Genomic DNA, 21,117 nt, shown 5'->3' with positions numbered 1-21,117 from the left:
TTTTTTCCATCCTCTTTCCCACCTCCCAATTTTGTTGGTTTTTTTCGTCGGTTTTTACTCACCCTCTCCCACCTCCCAATTTCGTCCGGTTTTTATTCGTCCCACCTCCCACCACCCCCTCGTACTGGTTCTTTTTCTCTCCACTCTTTCCTTGCAAACCAATAATTTCCTAACATACAAAAGATCATGAATCTATCTTTCCTTACCCGAACCAATCACGCCCTACATCAGTGCATTTCTTTATTAAGAAAACTAACACATAAATCTTAACGCATTGCAAACAAATCCCGTTATGGACCTAATTAATTTATTATGGAATCTATATGTGATCGCATTGGTTCTTTTTCTCTCCACTCTTTCCTTGCAAACCACTAATTTTCTAACATACAAAAGATCACGAATCTATCTTTCCTTATCCGAATCAATCGATCCCTACATCAGTGCATTTCTTTATTAAGAAAACTAGCACGTAAATCTTAACGCATTGTAAAGAAATCCCGTTATGGACCTAATTAATTTATTATGGAATCTGTACGTGGTCGCATCTCTCCCCTCATGAAAAAATCGCATCCATCTCCCGTTAAAAAGGAAAAGAGAACATGAACGATCAATCCCACACCCTGCATCTCAGTAGCAAAAAATCGCCCCCGCCTCTGCTACTGCGCCTCGCCGTGTGCCTCGCCTGCATGGCTGGACGCCGCCGTCTCCACCGCCACGTACAAGAAAACGATGGGCAGAACCATCCATTCAAATCGCACACCCCCACCCTCCTCCGTAATCCCTAGCCCCGCATCACCCTATCGCTTTCTCGCCTCTCTTTCCCCTCGATGTAGATGGTGCCGAGCGGCGGCCTCGAGCACCGACAGTGCCGCACTTTCTATCTTCGCTGCGTCGAGAGATGGGCCGAGGCTATCGTCGGTTCGCCGCCCACGATTGGGCCGCCTCCGGTTGTCGCGCACCACCGGCTCCACCTAACGTGCCCGACCCTCTCCGCTTTCGACCTTCCGGTGACCACATCCCTCCGCGCCTCCATCCATCATCCACAAGGCCATTCCCTGCACCCACCCTCCTAAATTCTCCATACCGGCGGACAATCACCGAAGATCCAAGTTGGCCCGATATCAATTTTCTTACATGCTTTCTTTATCAGTTGGTGATGGGAATGGGTTCCAATTTCTCTCTCTGACTGTGGATTCACAGGCAAAAAGCGCTTCTACATGCATCCTCCTGTCGGTCCCTAAAGTACCGAGGTAAATGGTTGATGTTGTGTTTGTCTAGGATGATATATGTTGGCTCTGTTCTGGTTCATCCGAGCAGTTTGGTGACTAATTTACTGATAATTTAATTATATTAATTAAATGAGTCGGGTGTATCGTCGTGCATTTATCTTGCCAGTAATGTTCTGTGATGCTCTGATGCACTTTGGGAATTGGTTATCTTGTCTTCAGTGCAGAACATTTGTTTATTAATGCATGAGAAGAATCCTTGTTACTACCTTGAACCTGTTTTATAATCCATATTGTTATGCACTAGCGCGTATGCGTGTGAAATAGATGGATTATGGTCCCGTACCCAATAAGATGGATGTGTGTGTGTGTTAGAGAGAGAGAGAGGGAGATGGGAAGAGAGAGTGAGGAGGGAGGGAGAGAGAGTGTGTGAGAATTTGATGGTAAAAAGGTCGTCAATGTCATTTGATATGTATGAGAATATTAAATGTAATATTAGCATAATTGATATTGAACTCTTAAAGTTAATGTGGCCCCATTGCAACGCACGGGTGTTCTTCTAGTTAGGAGTAGAGATGCACAAATTTCAACGCTGTAAAAGTTTTTAGCGCGCCTCGCAACCGCGTCCGTTGAAGATGCTCTAAATGGAAGAGGGTCCCCGTCCGAGGAACAGAAAGTGAACAGTCTCCGCCGTATTATCCGGCTCACTGCCCGCTGCTTCCGACTCGCGACTCTCCGTCGTCTGGACGTACGCCGCTCCGGGAGGTGGTGCGAAAATGACGCAGGCGGCGGCGGTATCGGCCGACATCGTCCTCCACAACGCGTTTGTCGTCACCATGGACGGCGCTCTGACGGTCCTCCGGGACGGCGCCATCGCCGTCGTGGGCGACCGCATCGCCGCCGTGGGCCCTTCGGCGGACGTCCTTGGCGCCTTCCCCGGCGCCGCGCAGACCCTCAACCTCGCGGGTCGTATCCTCCTTCCCGGTTGGTACCCGCGCGCCTCTGCTTGACGAAGCTTTTCCCCTTGCAAAAATCAGTCAGTTTCCAGTGACGCTTGTGCTTGTTGCTTGATTGCTTGGATTGGTAGGGTTTGTGAACACCCACGTGCACACGTCGCAGCAGCTGGCGCGGGGGATCGCCGACGACGTCGACCTGATGACGTGGCTGCACGGGAGGATCTGGCCCTACGAGTCTCACATGACGGAGGAGGACTCCTACGCCTCCACGCTCCTCTGCGGCATCGAGCTCATCCGATCTGGGGTGAGCCAATCGTCCACTAGCATCAGTTCCACAGTATAATTTCTCTGTTGCTACCAGTTTGTATTGACTGATGATACACTATATATGTTTGCTCAAGCCTGGAATCCTTAGTTTCGCCACCCGATTGCTCTTGCATTGGTGGAGATGTAACATAAAACACAGTGAGAATTGAGCAATTTGTACAGTGTATTCCTTAAGGATTTATTGACACGTGTCAAGTGCAAGTGCAAGTGCAAGCAGGTGCCCAGAATTTTGCATCTTGGGTTAATTGATTCCTAATGTTGCTTTTACATGAGGAAATTAGGATTTTGGTACTTGTACAGCTCTAATGCTCTATGTTGAGGCGTATTATCTTTTCAGGTGCTGTGAGGTTGTGCATCACAGAGGCATGTTTGTCATGGAGGAAATATAGAGTTGTGTCCATCTGCAAATCAAGCTTGGTCTGCCTCTTGATCGTACGGTTGCTGCATATAAATTGCAAGGAACACTCTGTTATTTCTTAGTGTTGCATTGTGATATTTGGATCAAGCTTGATACCATGTGAACCAAGTGTGGTTCCATTCCACCAGCAAAAAAATGTATGTGGTCTGTGGTGTCATCTCTAAGAACCCACCAAATCTTTTAATAGCATTGGCTTCCACTCCCACACGTGGATGAGAACCCAGGGTAGAGTTGACCCTGTAGTTGTCTGATACTCTTATCCCATTTGACCAGACGGAATCATTCTGAGGGCTCCCTACTATCCTTTTGAGGGCTTTGGGTGCCTCAAGGTAGACACGATCCATTTGTTGCTGGATGAGTCCCACTCCTTCCTTATTCCTGAGAGTACGAGAGATGTCATTAGTACCGTTTTCATATCTTATTATATGCAAGAATTCCGTTCTTTGTAAGTTGAATCATGCTTATTATGTGTACAGATCCAATTCAATAGCTTTTTTAGTTGAGTTTGTTGAAATATATGTTCATAGTATAGATCTTTATTTTTACTGCTGAAACAAATCTACACATGTTGGTATGTCCTTTTTGCTTATATTTTACTCACAATCTTGTAGAAAGAATGAGGAATATACTACTCGCATCCTAAAATCCTAACAAATTTGGAGCACCCGGCCACCTAATGATTGTTTACTGTCTGATCTGTATGCCCTTTGTATGTTGAAATGAATTCTGTACTCTGTTAGATCCAGGGTTTTGATTATTTAGTAGTTGATCAAAATGCACAAGTTTTTTGTTATCCTCAGATCTAGAAGTCTCATTTTTCTTGTACTCGTCCAATGGCACTGAAATATAAGAATAGTGGCTAGAAATCAATATCTAAGCTGAATGAAGTTCAATTTCTTTTGTGCTATTAATCATAAAAATCCTGATTTATGGCTTCAGGCTTGGTTAATCTGGTAGTATGCCGTTTGTATATCTAAACAGATGTATTGTTGGTTACTTGTGTATGTTTAGGATAAAGTTCAGTAGCACTTCTGTTCATTTTATAGTTACAATAGATCATGTATGTCCTTTGATGGCCTATGGATTGATCTACACTCCGAAGGTGTGAACTAAAGATAAAGATATTTTTTAAGAGTTGGGCATGCCTTCGGCGGATCTGGGCAAAACCTTTTAATTTTATGTATTGTTAAAATCAGTGTTTAATCTTTATATTGTGCAAACCTAGAGCTAATTTACAAACAATGTCACATGTGTTCTGTATGGTATGGTCGGCCTGTACTTAGCTTCCTGAATAGATATGCTCAAACTAGCAGCAACCTGATGAATTCTACTGTCCCAATGCACCTAAACATTTTTGTATTGTCATTCAATGGCAGGTAACATGCTTTGCTGAAGCAGGTGGGCAGTATGTTTCAGAAATGGCACGGGCAGTGGAATTGCTGGGATTGCGTGCATGCTTGACAAAGTCAACAATGGACTGTGGTGACGGGTTACCCCCAAACTGGAGTTCTTGTTCTACCGACGACTGCATTCAGGTTTGCCTTCAAATCGGGATCAGGATCACTTTCTTAAACACTGTCACATGATGCAGTTCTTTTGCTTGAACTCAATTTGTATCCTAGACTCGAGCCTTTCCATGGAACACATAACACCTTCTGTTCTCTTATTCCCCCCTAATTTGAAATAGTGCCATTCATATCTTTAGTGACTGCCATTGACAGCTCTAAACCGGTCTTCAGGGGGGGGGGGGGAGCTCCCCACTGAATATAAAGGGCTTGTTTTCACTTCATCATTCTAGGGATGTGCATGTGCAACATGTAATTCAATAGCAGCATGAGCTCAGTCATGGAAGTAGCAGCCACTTCAGGGGGGCCTGCAGCTAGCTGGCATGTCAGCTGGTCCATGCGCAGGGAAGCGCTGAAGCTGAACATGTTGATCAGATCCAGCATCTGATGTGTTTATCGAGTTGTTAAGTGTGTCTCGCCTATTAGTTAGCATTATTTTGCTAGGCCAGCCCTATTTGTGGCACAGCTGATGCATATGTTGTAAGCAGAAATCAGTTAAGCATATTCCATCGTATCGATATCTGCATATTTAGGAACAGAGTTACTCTAAGAACATGTGGTACGTTAGATACTACTATGTTTATTGCTGAAGTTCGACAAGCGCTGGTACCCAATTTAAAATCCATGTACATGAGAAGTCTGCACGGAACAAACAATTCCTAAATTTGGAAAATCTGAGAAGGCATGATTCAAGTAGGCTACACGGTATGGCAAAATTTGGAAGTACAATTGGAAGTAGAGAAGGAATAATAAGGTTACCAAAAACTGTTGCCTTTTCTATCATCCGTTGCTCATTTTTTCCTTGTTTTTCCTGTGCAACAGCTATTTGGGATTTACTGTACTTAAATAAGGTTAATTCTTATTTGATTGGTTTATGTCTGCACAAGTTAAGATCCATCTAAGTCCAAATATACATGTGTTTATTCTCGGCATACTTGGCTGTTATGTGATGTGAATGACTTTTCTTTCACCCAGTCACAGAAGGATCTATATGAAAAGCATCATAACACAGCTGATGGGCGAATCAGGATATGGTTTGGGTTGAGACAGATCATGAATGCGACAGATCGGTTACTGCTTGAAACAAGGGATGCTGCACAGGAACTGAATACTGGAATCCATATGGTATTAAAGTAGTTTATTTGTGCCGCAAAGTTTACCTTCTCTTTCTCCCCCCTCTCCCTTGCCCCTTCTGTGCACAAGCCGCGGATCCTTATTAATCTTCACAGGGATTACAATAGGATAGAATAATTTAAGTAAGAAAATCAGGCATTTTATCAAAGCAAAAAAAAGTCACTCACAAATGCATGCTTCTCTCCTTATAAATTGGAGCTTGGAACCATGGAACAACGAAATGTTTTATCTCGTTTCAGATATTGTTGTATCATTTAATTAATTTATTGAAATAAAACCTGGATGCTGTATTTAATGATGCTTGGAGGACTGCCTAGAGTTGTTTTTGAGTTGTGCATTTATATGGTTTGGGCTCCTAGAGAACTATCTTGCTAATTTAACTGAAATTCGTTCCAATGTGAGGAGCCGAACACAAAATGATTATACTATTTTACTATTCCAGTAGAAGTTTTTGCTCCGCTAACTGCTCTACATTGCTTATGCTTTTGCTTTATATTATTTTTGCAGCATATTGCGGAAATACCATATGAAAATCAGTTTGTAATGCGGATGAAGAAAATTGATCATGGGACAGTTACATATTTAGAGAAAATTGATTTTCTGAGGAGTAATTTGCTGGCTGCCCATTCTGTTTGGTTGAATGAGTCTGAGGTAAGTAAGCTTTTCCACAATCGAATGTTACCTTTCACGTTATGTACCCTGGTTGTGCTCTGAGAATGTATGGTAATTATGGAATACCATAACTTTAAATCTAGGTTAAACTGTATGGCTTTTAATTGTACAAAGGTTGCCCCAGTGTACATCCAATTATGCCAGCAGTCATCAGTGTACATAATCAGCATATAACATGTTGCAGCAGCTATATGCTTCTTTTTTCTATATGTTAATTTGTCTGTCTAAATTCTTTACTATGCACTGTCTACCTTCTGATATGCTTTGTGATACTGGAATGCAAAATATAACTTTGGCAAACTTTTCATTTGAGTTTCTCACTTGCAGATAAGTCATTTTTCAAACGCTGGTGTCAAGGTTTCTCATTGCCCAGCATCTGCCATGAGAATGTTGGGGTTTGCTCCTATTAGGGAAATGCTGGATTCTGGTGTTTGTGTCTCTCTCGGTACCGATGGAGCACCAAGCAATAACAGAATGAGCATTGGTCTGCTTAATAAACTATAATCACAGATGTTTTTACGAGTGTGTTTAGCTTTGCTCTTAGTTTTCTTCACCTATGTTGTTTGGCACCCAGCAGTAGCGAGGATTCTGTCAGAGTTTTGCATCTAATATTTTATATTAAATGCGCTCCGTAGTGATCCTAGGGCATATCCATTTGTTCTGTAAAGAAATAGGTGTGCCATATTTTTCTGTTATTATGTTCCTTGTCCAGTATCTATTGAATATGCATGGTTTTGATGATAGTTTTACAGATTTGATGCCTATTGTGGCTCACTCTATAATTTACAAGATTACCTTGTGCTGTACAGTTGATGAGATGTACCTAGCCTCCCTTATTAACAAAGGGCGTGAGGCCTATATCAGTGGTACAACAAACCCAACCGTGCTTCCTTCTGAGACTGTGCTGACGATGGCTACTATTAATGGTGCAAAAGCGGTTCTGTGGGATAATGAAATAGGCTCTCTGGAGGTCGGCAAAAAGGTGCTGCTGTTAGCTGCTAATTTTGTCATATGTGGTGCTTGAAAATACTGGTTTATGTATTCTTTTGAAACTGGATTTATGCCTACAGTTCAATCATATTAAATGAAAACCCATTATATTCTGTGCGGACATTCCAGATTATGATTTCCTAGTATAATCAAATGGTCTGGATCTATTGATTTCTTATTTATTTTAACTAATATCAATATCTTGTTGACGCTTGAGGTTTTTTGTTGGTTTTGCAGGCGGACCTGATTGTGGTGAATCCATTTAAGTGGTCCATGCTTCCGTTACATGACTGGTATGCACCACTGCTATTTTTCTAAGAGCAAATTACTGCATTTTTGTATTGAGTTCACACTGAGTTTTATTTCAACTCATTAACCAAGTATCATTTGCGTGCAATCCCTGTCTTGAAGGTTGCAATAGCCATTGTTCATATTCTTAATGACGCATTGTTTATTCAAACTGTTTACATACAGGATTCTCATAATACGTGTAGCTTTGTTACTAAAATACTCCCTCCGTCCCAAAATTCTCATAATACAGGATTCTCATAAGACAAGAATTTTGGGACGGAGGGAGTATATTGCTAGCTCTGTAGCCTGCCTACAATGCAATACGTAAAGTTATTGAGCTTCAGCTCCCTATTATTGCACGAAAACAGAAGTACTACACATACTCAACATTACAATTTATTCTAAATAATACCCCCTCCGTCCCAAAATAAGTGTCTCAAATTTGTACTAACTTTAGTACAAAGTTGTATTAAGCTTGAGACACTTATTTTGGGACGGAGGGAGTATTTGACAATAAGAATCGAATTTAAAATCATGGTATTAACTTTTTCTGCTATGCAGCATTGCCAACACTGTTTATTGCATGCGGTCAGAAAATATCGAATCTGTTATGTGCAATGGCCAATGGATTATGAAGGATCAGAAGATTATGAATGTAAATGAGGTAATTTTCTCCTTATCTTTGCCTAATTAATATTGAGATGAAGGAAAAGAAGTACCTAGGTTGTTTCACTTTGCCAAAAGGCTAGGAAAGTTGTGCAAAGCTGCAGTTTCATTCCACATTTTCTCTGTAGATGCGACTCAGTTTGAAAGAATACTTCTTTATTTTCCTGGAATGGTACTCTGCATCTCCTTGCATACTTGTATTAACACACTGTGGTTTAGTTATTAATGCAATGGAGCAAGAGGCCCGTTTCATTAAAAAAAATCCAGTTAAAAAAACTCGTCGATAAAATTTATTATAGCTGAGGAGATTCGACAATCATGTTGTGCTTGCTCCTCAGCATATCACCAAGTAGTCGGTCTAGAAAAGAGCAACATTGGAATATTCATGCTCTGGAATAACTGCAAATTTGTAATGGTTGTGAAAATGGAAGTGGTAACCGCTTTCATCGCTAAAGATCATATGCTTTGCTCAAGCAATGTTTGAATCCCATAATCATAGCTAAGATACATCATTGATGGTGCTTCCGCTGTTTCTAATATACCTTGCTGTGGTCTAGGAGGAGGTAATTTCTTCAGCAGTAAAGAGAGCAACTGCCCTCCTAGTGCGAGCTGGCATCAACCTCCCTGAAAGGATGAACTACTTGTGATTTTATCATGCTAGTTCTTCTCCCCGAAACTTTCAGTCCAATGATCAAGCTGAATATGGAGCTCATGCATAACCTTTCGTGGGGTTATTCAATGCTTGTTCTTCTCCCTGAAACTGCTATTTTTGCACTTTAAGCGAGGTTAATTGCTCATTTGAGAAGGAATAAGTCGACGATTAATTTGGGTGGAGGACTAGCATGCATAATCTTCAATCCAATGACCAAACTGAAGATGGAGCTCAATCTTCAAGTGAAGAATCTCAAGCTCCATCGTAGGACCCTCAAGTCCAAGGTGGAACTCAAGCTCCAAGTGAAAAAAACAAGTTCCATGCATAATCTGAAGAGCACAAAACTACGCTGCTATTTTTCAGTCGCATGCAAAGGAAACTAGAGCCAATCGTGAAACACCTTGGTCCCAGAGATTTCTGATGTACGCCTTCTAAATTGTGACCTTCTAAACTGTGACGGAGGGAGTAATTGAAATGCACAAATAAATAATCAGCTCTACATTAAGAAAGGGAAACACTTCCTATCTATAGTCTGATACTAGACCACCCGGCAACTGTCGATTCTATTAGAATTGCGCGGTTGTAGATATTACCTTATCCCGATGGCCGAGGAGCTAATCACCCGTGTAACAACTCCCTCCCTAAATCACTCGCTTGTATCTCGTCTTCCTTTCTCCCCTCGCCACGCAGGGAATCTTCGCCGTCGTGGCCACCAACCGCACCACCCCGGCCTCCCCGATCTCGGCGATCACCTGCTGCCTCCTTCTCACCTCTCGTGAAGCAGCACATCAACCTCATCGTGCTCTTCAGATCCGTTCGCCTGCTGCCTGCTGACTCCTAGATTCGTTTCCCCTAATCCTCCCCACCCTATCGTGCTCTCCACTTATGCGGCCTCCAGAATTTTCTCATGCAGGTGTGCCATCCCGACCTCGATTCGGTGCTTCACCAACTTAACCATCAGATGAATCGGCTGCCGGAGTCGGAACCAACGCCGACAGAACCTACAACGGCTTCCTACATTTTATATGTAAATTTCTGTAGGTTTTTCACTGCCAATAGCCCCCGATAATTTGCAGTTGCCATATTGCAATTTTGTTTGTAATTCATTGCCTGCCGACTGCCGAGTACTCATTGGTGTTTTGGTTCTCTGCCTGCCTAGTATGATTATCTTCACAGGCAATTTTGTTTTTTCCCTAGTTTCAGACAATTGTATGTAGACAGGCAATTGTGCTTATTCCCTAGTTTCAGACATCAGTGCCTGGAATTAAGATCAGAATTGTCGACAAAACAATCTTTCATCGCTTCCTGTTTATAGAGCATCCACAAATATGCTTGACAGTTGGCAACAGATTCCCCTTTCAAAATTTCATGCTTCCAACTAACACTAATATGGCAGTATGGCACCCATTATACTGTTTTCTGGCTTCTTACTTGGATGCTTCTGTATTGTAATTATTTTGGGCGGACTAGAACAATACTTCCATGTTCAATAACAATTCAGTTTTGTGAAAGTTGGCGACACATAAACTGCATGTTAACCTGTGTACTAATCTGCGCTTCTGAATTCAGTTTTTATGCTTTCGCCCACACTAATAATGCACCATTTGCATCCGTTTCCAGCTTCATACCTTTGTGCTTCTACATTGTACTCATTTTGCTACAGTTCTCTAAAAAAATGCTTCTGTGCCTTCATCTCATAAGGACTACAATGGGTTCAGTTCATATGCCTTCCATACTACTTTATTTCGCTTCTAAATGTCATTTTTTATGTTGTAGCCATACACATCTTTTTCATAGTAATTCACCAAACATACCTTTGCTTCTATGCTTCCAAGTTCCAACCAAACCTGTCATTGGTTACTGTTTTGGTAAGCTTATGTATGCAACTTGTTTTTCTGCTGGTGTAGATAATGGATTGTTGTTCTATTCCTAGTGGAGGCTATTTCTGGCGTATGCGACAACTAAGATGGAGGTGACGAATGCGCCTTCCGGACATAATCGGAGCCTACAATGGGGAAGAGGGTGACGACGACCAAACTGAGGTTGAGGGAGAGATGCTGTTGCTAGAACATGTTTAAGCACACTATGAATTGTAGTTTCTATTTTTTGGAAATAAGTGTAGTCGAATGGAAAACTAGCATTGAGTGTTGGCAGGAAACAAATACTCCCTCCGTCCCAAAATTCTTGTCTTAGATTTGTCCAAATATGGATGTATCAAGTCATGTTTTAGTATTAGGTACATCCGTATCTAGACAAATGTAAGACAAGAATTTTGGGACGGAGGGAGTATATGTTAATGTTGTATTCCAGTGGATGGCAACTAAATTTCTGCATCATTGTAAACAAAATGTAGCCTTACAGGATGCAATTTTTTGTTAGAAAGAAATAAATCTAAATCTCGGTGGAAGCAAATTTTGCATCATGCTTAAACGTTGTACCAAAAAACTGCAAGCGTATCTCATGGAATCATATATGAAGGAATTATATAGGGAAGCTTGGTTTTTAGTCTTGGAAGCATGGCTTTTATATAATGGATACAAGTACAGAATTCCAAAGCACAATTGACATGTTTGGAAGCACGACTTTCTTATTATGGAACAAACTCGTAATAGAAAGGAAGCATTAATCCTGGTAAGGAAACTAGTGTACTATCGCCTCCTATGGAAGCGAACGTGATTATAGGGATCTGATTTGGATCTGGCGTGGAAATCAGAAGCATGTTTGGATGGTCATTAAGAGGTTAATTTGTTTTGTATAAACCTCCAAGGATGTGGGCCGGAATTTAAGGGAATACAGGTCCACCGGGAACCACTCAATAAATAAATGAAGCAAATCAGGAAAACTCATGCAGATATAAATTACAAATCGGACGACATCATGCTTCCAATCCAACGGCTTATGACTGGTCTGATAGGAAACAAAATATCAGTAGTCTGATTGCTAGTGGTGCCCTTGAAGAAAACGATCATCAGCTTCAAGCCTTGTACATTCTGTCACTACTTAATCTCTTGTCATACTAATAACTTCCACTGAATCAGAAACTTATTCTCATATCTAATCGGCGAAGTTGTTTGTCATAGTAAATGTGAAAAAGCAAAGCTTGTGCTTCCGAAGAGGTAGCCACTTATCTAAGGTCTGGACAACCCAAAGCATCTAAACACAGCACACGAATTGTGCTAGTAATTTTAAATTCCTTACTAATGAGGCCCTTGCAATGAATATTTACCTCGTGTCTCATTTTACCTCATGGCCTTTGTTCCGTTATCAAACGGAACCGGGCGCGGTCCTCGTGAATATTGAATTTTTTTTTACGTCATAATCCTTTGAAAGACCGATGCAATTGTTCTATGCATTGACACCATTATCCTTCAAGAAACTAGACAATTCGTTGCCTCACAGGTACCCTAGGAGCTAGCCGAGCGTGAGGGAACCGAATCCGTGAAGGATGTGAGTGGTGACATCGTCTAACCCACGAGTCACACAACGAGCACGATAAGGAACTACCATCTTGCTATAAGCGAAAGAAGATGGAGGAGGCATCCTCCTCGACAGGCCATCTGTTGTCGAGCTAGATGCCCACCTCAGTGGTGAGCCCTCCCTCCGAGCTGCGGCGGAGAGTGAAGGAACGTCATCCTCATGCTCAAGCCTGATGATGAGGTACACCACCAAGAAATCCAAGTCATTGAGGCAAAGGGGATCAATACATCACAAGTTCCTGATAGACTTGAAAGCATTGCGTCTGTCCCCCTCATGGCAGTGCTCCAACAAGAGGTTGGTGGCCGAAAGCTGCATGAAGCAGGAATAGTCTTAGGCGACATGGGAATGACTAAGGTGGATGGCGGTGGGCCGCGCCACCCACGCCTAGTCTTCGCCATTGTGCATGTTGCCCACCATCAGAGTTGGCGTTGGGGCCTCTTCAGCAGGAGCTCTAGCTCCTCAAGCTGGAGGAGCAACGGTAGAGGAAGAGGAAGAATGAGAGACCTAGGGGGGAGTACGCCATGCTGCCATTGTCATTTTTCTGTTGCTCTTGCGTGAGAAGAAGAAGATCAAAGTAAAACACAAGTAAACGAGCTAGGGTTATAACTGAGACTCCGACTCGTTACCTAGATACTCTAGGTGGAACCCAAGTGCAACCAGAGTAACAGATAGATACTCTGGCTCTGACCCGAGAGGGGTTATAGTAAAACTCGAACACTCTGACTACAAAAAGAACACGCTCCATAACCACAGCTAGCTAGCCGGAGACTCCTGCTGAAATAGCTTGAAGACTCTGGTCGACTCAGAGTGACTCTTTTGCTGAGGCTTGGGATTTGGTTAGGCCTTTTGGCTTTTAGACTTAGGGCACAGGAAATGAGTATAACGATCAATGACATGAGATTTTTCTTTGCCTCCCAACGATCCCTCCTAATAGTGTGAGATCCCCAATACTCAAGAACAAAAAAAGAAAGGCTATGCAGGTTAGCCTTCACGATATCCTTCTTGAGCACTTGAATTTTTGTTTTGTGAGACATTGATTGAGAATACAATTTTTTTAGGGTTAATTATCCTTTTGCCCTCAGTGGTGTCCATGTGCTCAGTTTTGCCCTCAGATGCGAATTGTGCTCAGTTTTGCCCCTAGTACGTGCGCACCGACTCGTTCCGTGAACTCTGCCGTCTCCGTCAGGTCAACCTTTTGACTCGGCCCTTACAGGTGGGACCAGGCGGCAGAAACGGCCAATTTTATTCAGACCGTTGCACGCGTGGCTTGTGGGACCCAGCAAAGAGCCGTTGAGCAGAGAGCCGTTGGCGGGTGTGCTATATAAGCGGGCGACAGCGGCGGTGACCACGGCGACAGAGAGCACGGCGGTGACCACGACGAGAGAGAGAGCACGGCGGCGGGAAGCTAGCTGTGGAGGGCGCGGCGGTGGGAAGCTAGCAGTGGAGGGCGCGGCGGCGTTGAGATCCCCTTCGGCTCCGAGCTCCATGTCTTCCTCAAGCTCCCGCGCCACCTCGCGGATGCAGAGCCGGACGCGTGTGGACATGCCTGTCTTCGTCTGTCCGCGGTGCCGGGCGGACGTTGATCGAAGGGTTTCTCAGACACCGAGGAATCAGAATCGTCCGTTCTACGTGTGCAGCGAGAATGGGGTAAGAATCGGGGCAATTGCACCATTTTCATCGTCGGGATGTTTGAGCAATGGGTTGATCTGTTTAGTGTTCATGCAGGTGACATGCTTCTTTCTTTGGGTCGATGCTCTGGCCAAGACTTTGATGAATGAACTGCAAGAAGATCATGAAGAATGGTTGCGCATGCTGCCACGAACGGCAGTGGCCACACCACGAGCTCCGGAAGAAGAGATGGATGGCGAAGCACGCACTGACAGAGAGCTAGCTATTGAGCTTAGGATGTTGAAGAAGAAGGTTAGGAAGCTTGAAGATCAAGCACTACCAATACCCATTTGCAAATACTTTTGGGCATTTGTAGGTATGGTAATCGCACTGGTTGTAATGTTGAAAATGTATGGAAAGGCATGAATTATGAAGGAATTTGTAATCTTGAAATTGTTTGAGAAATTCACCTAGTTTAAATGTTGGTTAAAGTTGTTTAAATATTGAAACAAAAAGAGAAGAAGTGACCAACATTTAAATATGTTGGAAAAAAGAGAAGAAATTAGGAATTCAGAAACTTTTGATCAATGAAATGCAGCTCTCTGCTCTGCCTTTCTGTCCGAAAAAAAGGTTGCTCTTGGGCCAAATTCAGAGCGTAGAGCCAAGTGCATGCTAGACTAATGGGCCAACTGCATCCAATTAGGCCCATTCAGGGGTTTTCTTGCGCATTTTTTTGTTTTCTATTCTGATTTAATTTATGCAGTAAATCATAATGCTGAAACTTTTTGTGGAAACTAATTGAATTATTCCGGAGCCAAACAATTAAGGTTAGAGATTTTTTGGAGCTGTTAATTAATCCAATTCAAATACACCGTGATTTAAATCAAAGACCAAAATGTCATGGAAAATGTGCCTCAGCTCTGGTAGAGGTTTACGCCAGGTGCCAAAATAAATGAACATTTTTTAAGGGCATTACATTGAGGAAAACATAATATGTATAAAAAAATGAAGGGTGGAAAATGCACAAAAAATTGGTGCGGCTGGGGACTCGAACCCAGGACTGCATGGGTTTGTGGTGTTTAGGGCTACGCTAGTAACCGCTAGGACAGATGGCAAGACTTTGACATGGGTAGAGAAGGAAGGTATACATAGTGAGACTGTGATTTTTTTTTTAAAAATAGTGAGACCGTGAATGTTTGCACACGCGTGAGAGTGGTTTCCCTTTGTTTTGCACTTAAATTTTGGAGGGTTGGAAGGTTGAAAATGTATGTTGCACTACCACATGATTTTGGTCAGAGTGGCACTTGGTTTAGGGTTAGAGTGGCACTTGGTTTAGGATTTAAAGGGAATAAATTTACATGTTAGTTCATGACTTTTTGTTTGAATGAAACAGAGGGCTTCTCACCCCCTACGATTTTCATTAATGAAAACCACAAGTACTTGAACTTCATGACTTGTTTAGGGAAGAAATTTTGGGCACGGACATTTTTTAACACACATAATGCGATAGAACACACCGTACCATTACAATAACTTAGATAAGTTCACGGACAGTTCATGGACACATGACGAAACATGACACGACACGACATGACATAGAAAAGCAACAAAATAAAAAACCAAACATGACGAGCTTGACTCCGGGCTTGAACATCTTCATCTTGACCTCCTTCTTCCACCTTGGCCGCGCGCGCCCCTTCAACACCATCTTCATCTTCACACCTCCTCCTCGTCGTCGTAGGGAAGGGAGTGCATCTGGCCTGGAGCGGGGAAGATGCGCTCGTAGTTGGTGTAGATGTTGTAGATGGTGAAGAAGATGGCCTCGCAGCCGCACCAAAAGACTTGGCCGAGGAGCTCGCGCGCGTCAAATGGGTTGGTGAAGGTGACCGTGAGCAGTAGGAGGATGCCGCCGCGGTCACGAACCTCGTTGAGGGTGAACATCCTCGGCGAGCCCCGTGGGAGGTGGGCATAGCCGGCTCTGAGGAAGGCGCGGGTGAGTTCGACGGAACCCCTCCACCTTGAAATAGCCCACACACGGAGCTCCTTCTCCACGAGCACGCCCGGTGGGTAGCGTAGCTCCGGCACCACAGGCGGACGGCGGAAGGTCGGCCCGTTGAACTGCATCTTCTTCACTTGGTCTCGCTTGGGGAGGGCTTGGTCGCTTGGGTGTTTGAAGTTGGAGAGGATCGGATCTGGCTTGTGGGTGGGAGAGGAAGAGAGGCACCCCATTTTATAGGCCTGTGGGTGGGAGAGGAAGAGAGAAAGGATGAGAACGATGCGTGCGTGAATCCGGACGCGTGTGTGTATCCGTTACGTTTTGCACACTTAAATTTTTGCACGAAAACGATGCATCTTTGACTGGGCAGTGCATGTGAACCGCTGCCCTGAACCACTGCCCTGAACCACCTAACTCGCCTCGCTAGCCTAGCTCGCCTAGCTCGCCTAGCGCGCCTCGCTCGCCTCACTCGCATGCATGCACGTCGCCGCCTCCCGCGCATGCGCAAACCCACGTAGCCGCCTCCATGCATGCAAGGCCTGGAAAGGCTGAGACGGGCTATTTACTGTGATCTCAGGCCCAGATAACGAGACGGCCCAACGGTCCATCCAGCGCGTCCGATATTTGTTAAAAAAAACAATCTCCCAGCCAATCAGATTGCATCTCGCGGATCGCCCCCCTCCTCCCCGCAGATTTCTTCTAGAAGGGTTAGATCGACGGTCCTTGATCACCGCTAGGGTTAGATGAACGGTCCTTATTCAGCGCTAGGGTTAGCGGGGTTTGGGAGGGGTTTGGAGCAGTCAAAGCTATGTTTGACCAGATTTCAAATGAGCATAATAAATTAAATAAAAATCAGAAAAATGAAAAACCTGCGCACATAGTCTTCTTATGTCATATACTAACGATTTAAGTTGATAAACAAGCTTTACATACATTTAAATGATAAGTTCATGTGTATTGTATGATATCTCGAGTATCTCAAACTCTCTTGTATGAAGTGAAGAGAAGTGTTTTGGGGAAATGAACATGAAAATTTCAAAAAACTCACCACAGCTTCATTTTGGAGTGACTAAGAAGGATCCAGGCTTAGTTTTTCATTTTGATGTTTTACACTTGTTTAAATCTTGGTCAAAGTTAAGTTTGACCAGAATTCAAATGAGCAAAACAAATTTAAAAAAAATCAAAAAATGGAAAAAACCAGCGCACATAGTCTGTACATATAGAATATATGTGTAGGAAAGTTATTTGGCTGATTTAGATAAGGTCGAAAAAAACCTTGCTTAGAAATGAGGCCGTTTACCCTACCTTTGGACCCCTCTTTTTAGCACATTTTTCATGAAAATTTCAAAAACCTCACCACAACTTCATTTTGGATTGACTAAGAAGTATCCAGGCTTAGTTTTTCATTTTGATGTTTTAGACTTGCTTAAATCTTGGTCAAAGTTAGGTTTGACCAGAATTTAAATGAGCAAAACAAAATTCAAAAAAATCAAAAAAAGGAAAAACCATGTGCTCATTCAAACATCATCCAACAGATATTTAAACATCATGTCAAACATACTTCTAACATAGGTCCAACATCATCCAACAGAAATACAACATGTCAAGTGATAAATATTTCATAATACAACATCATTCCTTATTCATAATGTTTCATAATTGTTCATAGATAGCGTTGGGGCTTCTGTCTGTTCCTTGAGCTTCTTGCCATCACTTTGCTCCTCGTGCACCTTGTGCTCATTGTTTCTTCTCTTCTTTTCTTGGTTGTCGGTACCTTGCGCGTCTTCTTCAAACCTACCATAGAGCTGTGCAAAACATAAAGGGTCCAAACATAAACGGTAATGAGATCGTGTCAAGTGATAGATGTACAGTAGTATTTGACCCTTGCAAGATTTACATACCTAGCAGAACTCACAACAACAGAAGGTTGGTCACCATTTGGAGCCTCACTTGGATCACCATGATCACCATTTAGAGCCTCACTTGGATCACCATTTGGAGCCTCACTTGGATCATCATTTGGAGCCTCACTTGGATCACCATGATCACCATTTAGAGTCTCACTTGGATCACCATTTGGAGCCTCACTTGAATCATTATTTGGAGGATATTTTGGATCATCGTCAAAATTATGCGGCTGTTGACCATCATCATTTGGAACCTCGTCAAAATCCTCATCTGATGCAACCGGCTGTTGACCATCATTTTCATCATCTGTTGAGGCAACCGGCTATTGACCAACATTTTCATCATCTGTTGAGGCAACCGGCTGCTGACCAACATTTTCATCGAAGCCTTCATCGAAACTCTCTCCGAACGCTGGATCTACTGTGTTATCACAATACTTACCGAAATGACCAGACCCACCACATCTTGTGCACTTACGCTTCCTCGCTCCAAGTCTAGCTCCTTCGCTGCGAGGTCTTATTCGACTCTTCCTTGGTCTACCTGCTGATCTCTTCAAAACTGGAGCGCAAAGCTTGAATCCAGGGTCCACCATGTCCCATTGTTGTTTTCCCTCCATAGCAGGCAAGGCATAAGCATATGTGGCTTTGAACCTTGCAACAGAGTAGTAATCATGCACATACTGCTGTATGTTCCCTGCTGGACCTGAGAGAGAAGTGATGAAAAACAAGGCATGAATGCATGGCAACCCAGTTATCTGCCATTGCCTACAACTGCAAGTTCTAGCTTCTAAATCCACTCGATATCTCCATTCCCTCTTCTCTTTATCCAAATATGATATCTCTGCTGTGGTACCCTAGCAAAGCGCCATGTTCATTTCCAAGCCTATTGTCTTCTGCTTCAGTTCATTCATCACGGCAGGGATGATAATGTGGCCCATGAATTTTGCCTCGGCTATTCCTGCACGATAATGAAATTTATGCATGTATTCTATCCTTATCCTGTCAAGCAAATCCACCACATAATGACCCTTTAGTTTCCGGATCATTGAGTTGAAAGACTCTGCTAGATTATTGTGCACATAGTCAACTTTGCTCACTTCACTGAATTGGCTTCTGGCCCATAACTTGGAGTGGTGTGTTTCCAAGTATTCTTTCACTTTGGGATTCATGTATAACTGCATCAAGTGGTAGTTGTGCTTCTTCACACTGCATGTCAAAGATGCTGGCCATAAATTGTCGGTATACACCTTTCCTTTGAATTTCTTCATGAAATTTGCAGCAAGGTGATGCATGCATTCCCTATGCTCTACTCCAGGGAACACATTGTCCACGGCCACTTCTAAACCTTTGCAGGCATCTGTATGAATGACCAACCCATTGGGATGTGCAATAGCCCGGCGGAGATTATGCAAAAACCAAGTCCAGCTCTCCTCAGACTCTGTCTCCAGCACACCATAGGCAACTGGAAATACAAAACTATGTGCATCAACTGCACAAGCTGCTACTAACTGTCCTTTAAATCTTCTTGTGAGAAAAGTGGCATCAATAGCCAAATAAGGCCTGCAGCCTGCCAAAAAACCCCGGCCACAAGCCTCAAAGCAGACAAAAACCCTTCTAAAGCATTCCTTGGTCTTTGTCACTCCCCTGAATGTGTACTCCACGGTGTGGTGATCAATATCTACAATACTACCTGGGCTTGTCCTCTCCACTTCACCTTTGAATGAATACAACAATTGAAAACTTTCCTGCCAGTTACCATAAATAGAATCCATAACATGTTGTTTACCATTGAACAACCTCATGTATGGTAAATCTATCTTGAACTTATCTTTGATGTTCTTCTGCAATTCCTTTGGACCCACTTGCTGGTTTTCTTTCACCCACTTTTTTACTTCTTCTGCCACCCATCTTGACTTGGCTCTACTGATTGTATCCTTCCTAAGGGTTGATTCCTGGCATGTGTGCTTAAAAGGATTCACTTTGACCTGAACATTAGTGCTATTCCGCATTTTAGCTGCAAGCAGCCTCCATGGACAACCCTTAGTCGGACAGTGCACTCTGTAACGTACTTGATCGCTCTTGTCAACTTTGAAAGTACGTTCTACCTTGATGCAATATGTCACAAGTGCATTTCTACACTCATTCATGGATGCAAAAACTGTACCTTCTTCCATTTGAGGGTTCAAAGGGTCCCATTCAACAGCTGCAAGGTCTTCGTCCTCACCCATCGCGTCATCATCCACACGGACTGCATTGTGAGCCTCATCTTGGTTTTCAGCCCGAGGTGCCCGTCGTAAATTCTGAATAACATCAGAATATAACTTCTCTTCATCAATCCCAGAATTGTAGCCATCAGGCTCCACTTCAAGGGGGACCCTACTGCTGTTGCCCACACTTGTCGAGCCACCACGTCGCCGTGCACCAACTGAACTGTTCTGGCTAGAGATGCCATTACGACGACTTGATTCTCCCCGAGATGTTGCACCCGCCATCCTAGGTCCAAATGTCTGCTCAAGCACATCAACTTGCAGCCTCACATGAAAATTATCTTTCTCTTTATGCCTAACAAACATGGTAGCTAGCTCTTCATCATTACTAATTGTCACCCAATTCTTTTCCCCATCATAGTATTTGTATACCACTTCATCAAGCAAACCCCAAGGATATTGGCTACAAATTACCTCCCCAAATTGTCTGAAACTCCAATTACTAGCCATTGGCAACCGATAATCAAAACCCCCTTGGTATTTCTTCTTATCCTTTGCATCGAACATGTATCGGTCCCTTCTAATGTGCACCATGAAAGCAAACCGCAACTCCATCCTAACCGGCAAAAAACAGAGACGCAATCAGCACACTAATTGGGCAAACCTACTCGAATCGAGTGTTCAAATGCACAACTAAGCTCAATCTAAACAAGAGGCGAGACTTACCCCTCGGGAACCCAGTCGTGGACGCGGCAGATCTCCGACCCGATGCCTGCCTCGCCAAATACTCCGGGGTCGCCGCTGCTCACCATTTCGCCCTAGGGTTCTTCCTCCTAGTTCAAATAGCTCCAGCAGCCCCCCACCTTTGAGCGCTCCGGCCGGGCGCACGAAAGGAGGCCGCGCCGCGAATCGAGCAGGTGGCGGGCGCCCCACCCGTGGCGTCACAGGAAGGTGGTGGGCGTCACAATGAGCCGTGGAGCGTAGGCGCAGGGAGGTAGCGGCGGAGCAGGCCGTGCAACTGGTGG

General features: G+C 43.5%; 1 protein-coding gene across 4 annotated transcripts; it reads left to right on the top strand.

Moving 5' to 3' along the window:
* Positions 1 to 1,889: 1,889 nt before the first annotated feature.
* Positions 1,890 to 11,059, top strand: LOC123110750 (5-methylthioadenosine/S-adenosylhomocysteine deaminase). Of its 4 annotated transcripts, XM_044531348.1 has the most exons (11): positions 2,194 to 2,210; positions 2,314 to 2,486; positions 2,584 to 2,941; positions 4,304 to 4,462; positions 5,468 to 5,617; positions 6,134 to 6,277; positions 6,626 to 6,782; positions 7,108 to 7,280; positions 7,526 to 7,581; positions 8,141 to 8,243; positions 10,831 to 11,059. In XM_044531348.1, the coding sequence occupies exons 3-11, from the start codon at positions 2,822 to 2,824 to the stop codon at positions 10,921 to 10,923; spliced, it is 1,155 nt and encodes a 384-aa protein (XP_044387283.1). In that variant the 5' UTR covers positions 2,194 to 2,210; positions 2,314 to 2,486; positions 2,584 to 2,821; the 3' UTR covers positions 10,924 to 11,059. The 4 variants fall into 4 exon arrangements, with proteins under 4 accessions (XP_044387280.1, XP_044387282.1, XP_044387281.1 ...); XM_044531345.1 differs by lacking the exon at positions 2,584 to 2,941 and having other exon boundaries at positions 1,890 to 2,210; XM_044531347.1 differs by lacking the exon at positions 2,584 to 2,941 and having other exon boundaries at positions 1,890 to 2,210; positions 10,805 to 11,059.
* The last annotated feature ends 10,058 nt before the right edge of the window (positions 11,060 to 21,117 follow it).

This window comes from Triticum aestivum, chromosome 5B, assembly GCF_018294505.1.
Source record: "Triticum aestivum cultivar Chinese Spring chromosome 5B, IWGSC CS RefSeq v2.1, whole genome shotgun sequence".
Taxonomy (NCBI): domain Eukaryota; kingdom Viridiplantae; phylum Streptophyta; class Magnoliopsida; order Poales; family Poaceae; genus Triticum; species Triticum aestivum.
Note: the sequence above shows the minus strand (reverse complement) of the source record. Positions and strands in the feature narration are given on the sequence as shown.

Coding starts and splice junctions, on each gene's coding strand:
- LOC123110750 (XM_044531345.1), top strand. CDS start 2,003: ATGACGCAGGCGGCGGCGGTATCGGCCGACATCGTCCTCCACAACGCG. Junction 2,211..2,313: donor GGGTCGTATCCTCCTTCCCG/GTTGGTACCCGC, acceptor TTGGATTGGTAG/GGTTTGTGAACACCCACGTG. Junction 4,463..5,467: donor CTACCGACGACTGCATTCAG/GTTTGCCTTCAA, acceptor TCTTTCACCCAG/TCACAGAAGGATCTATATGA.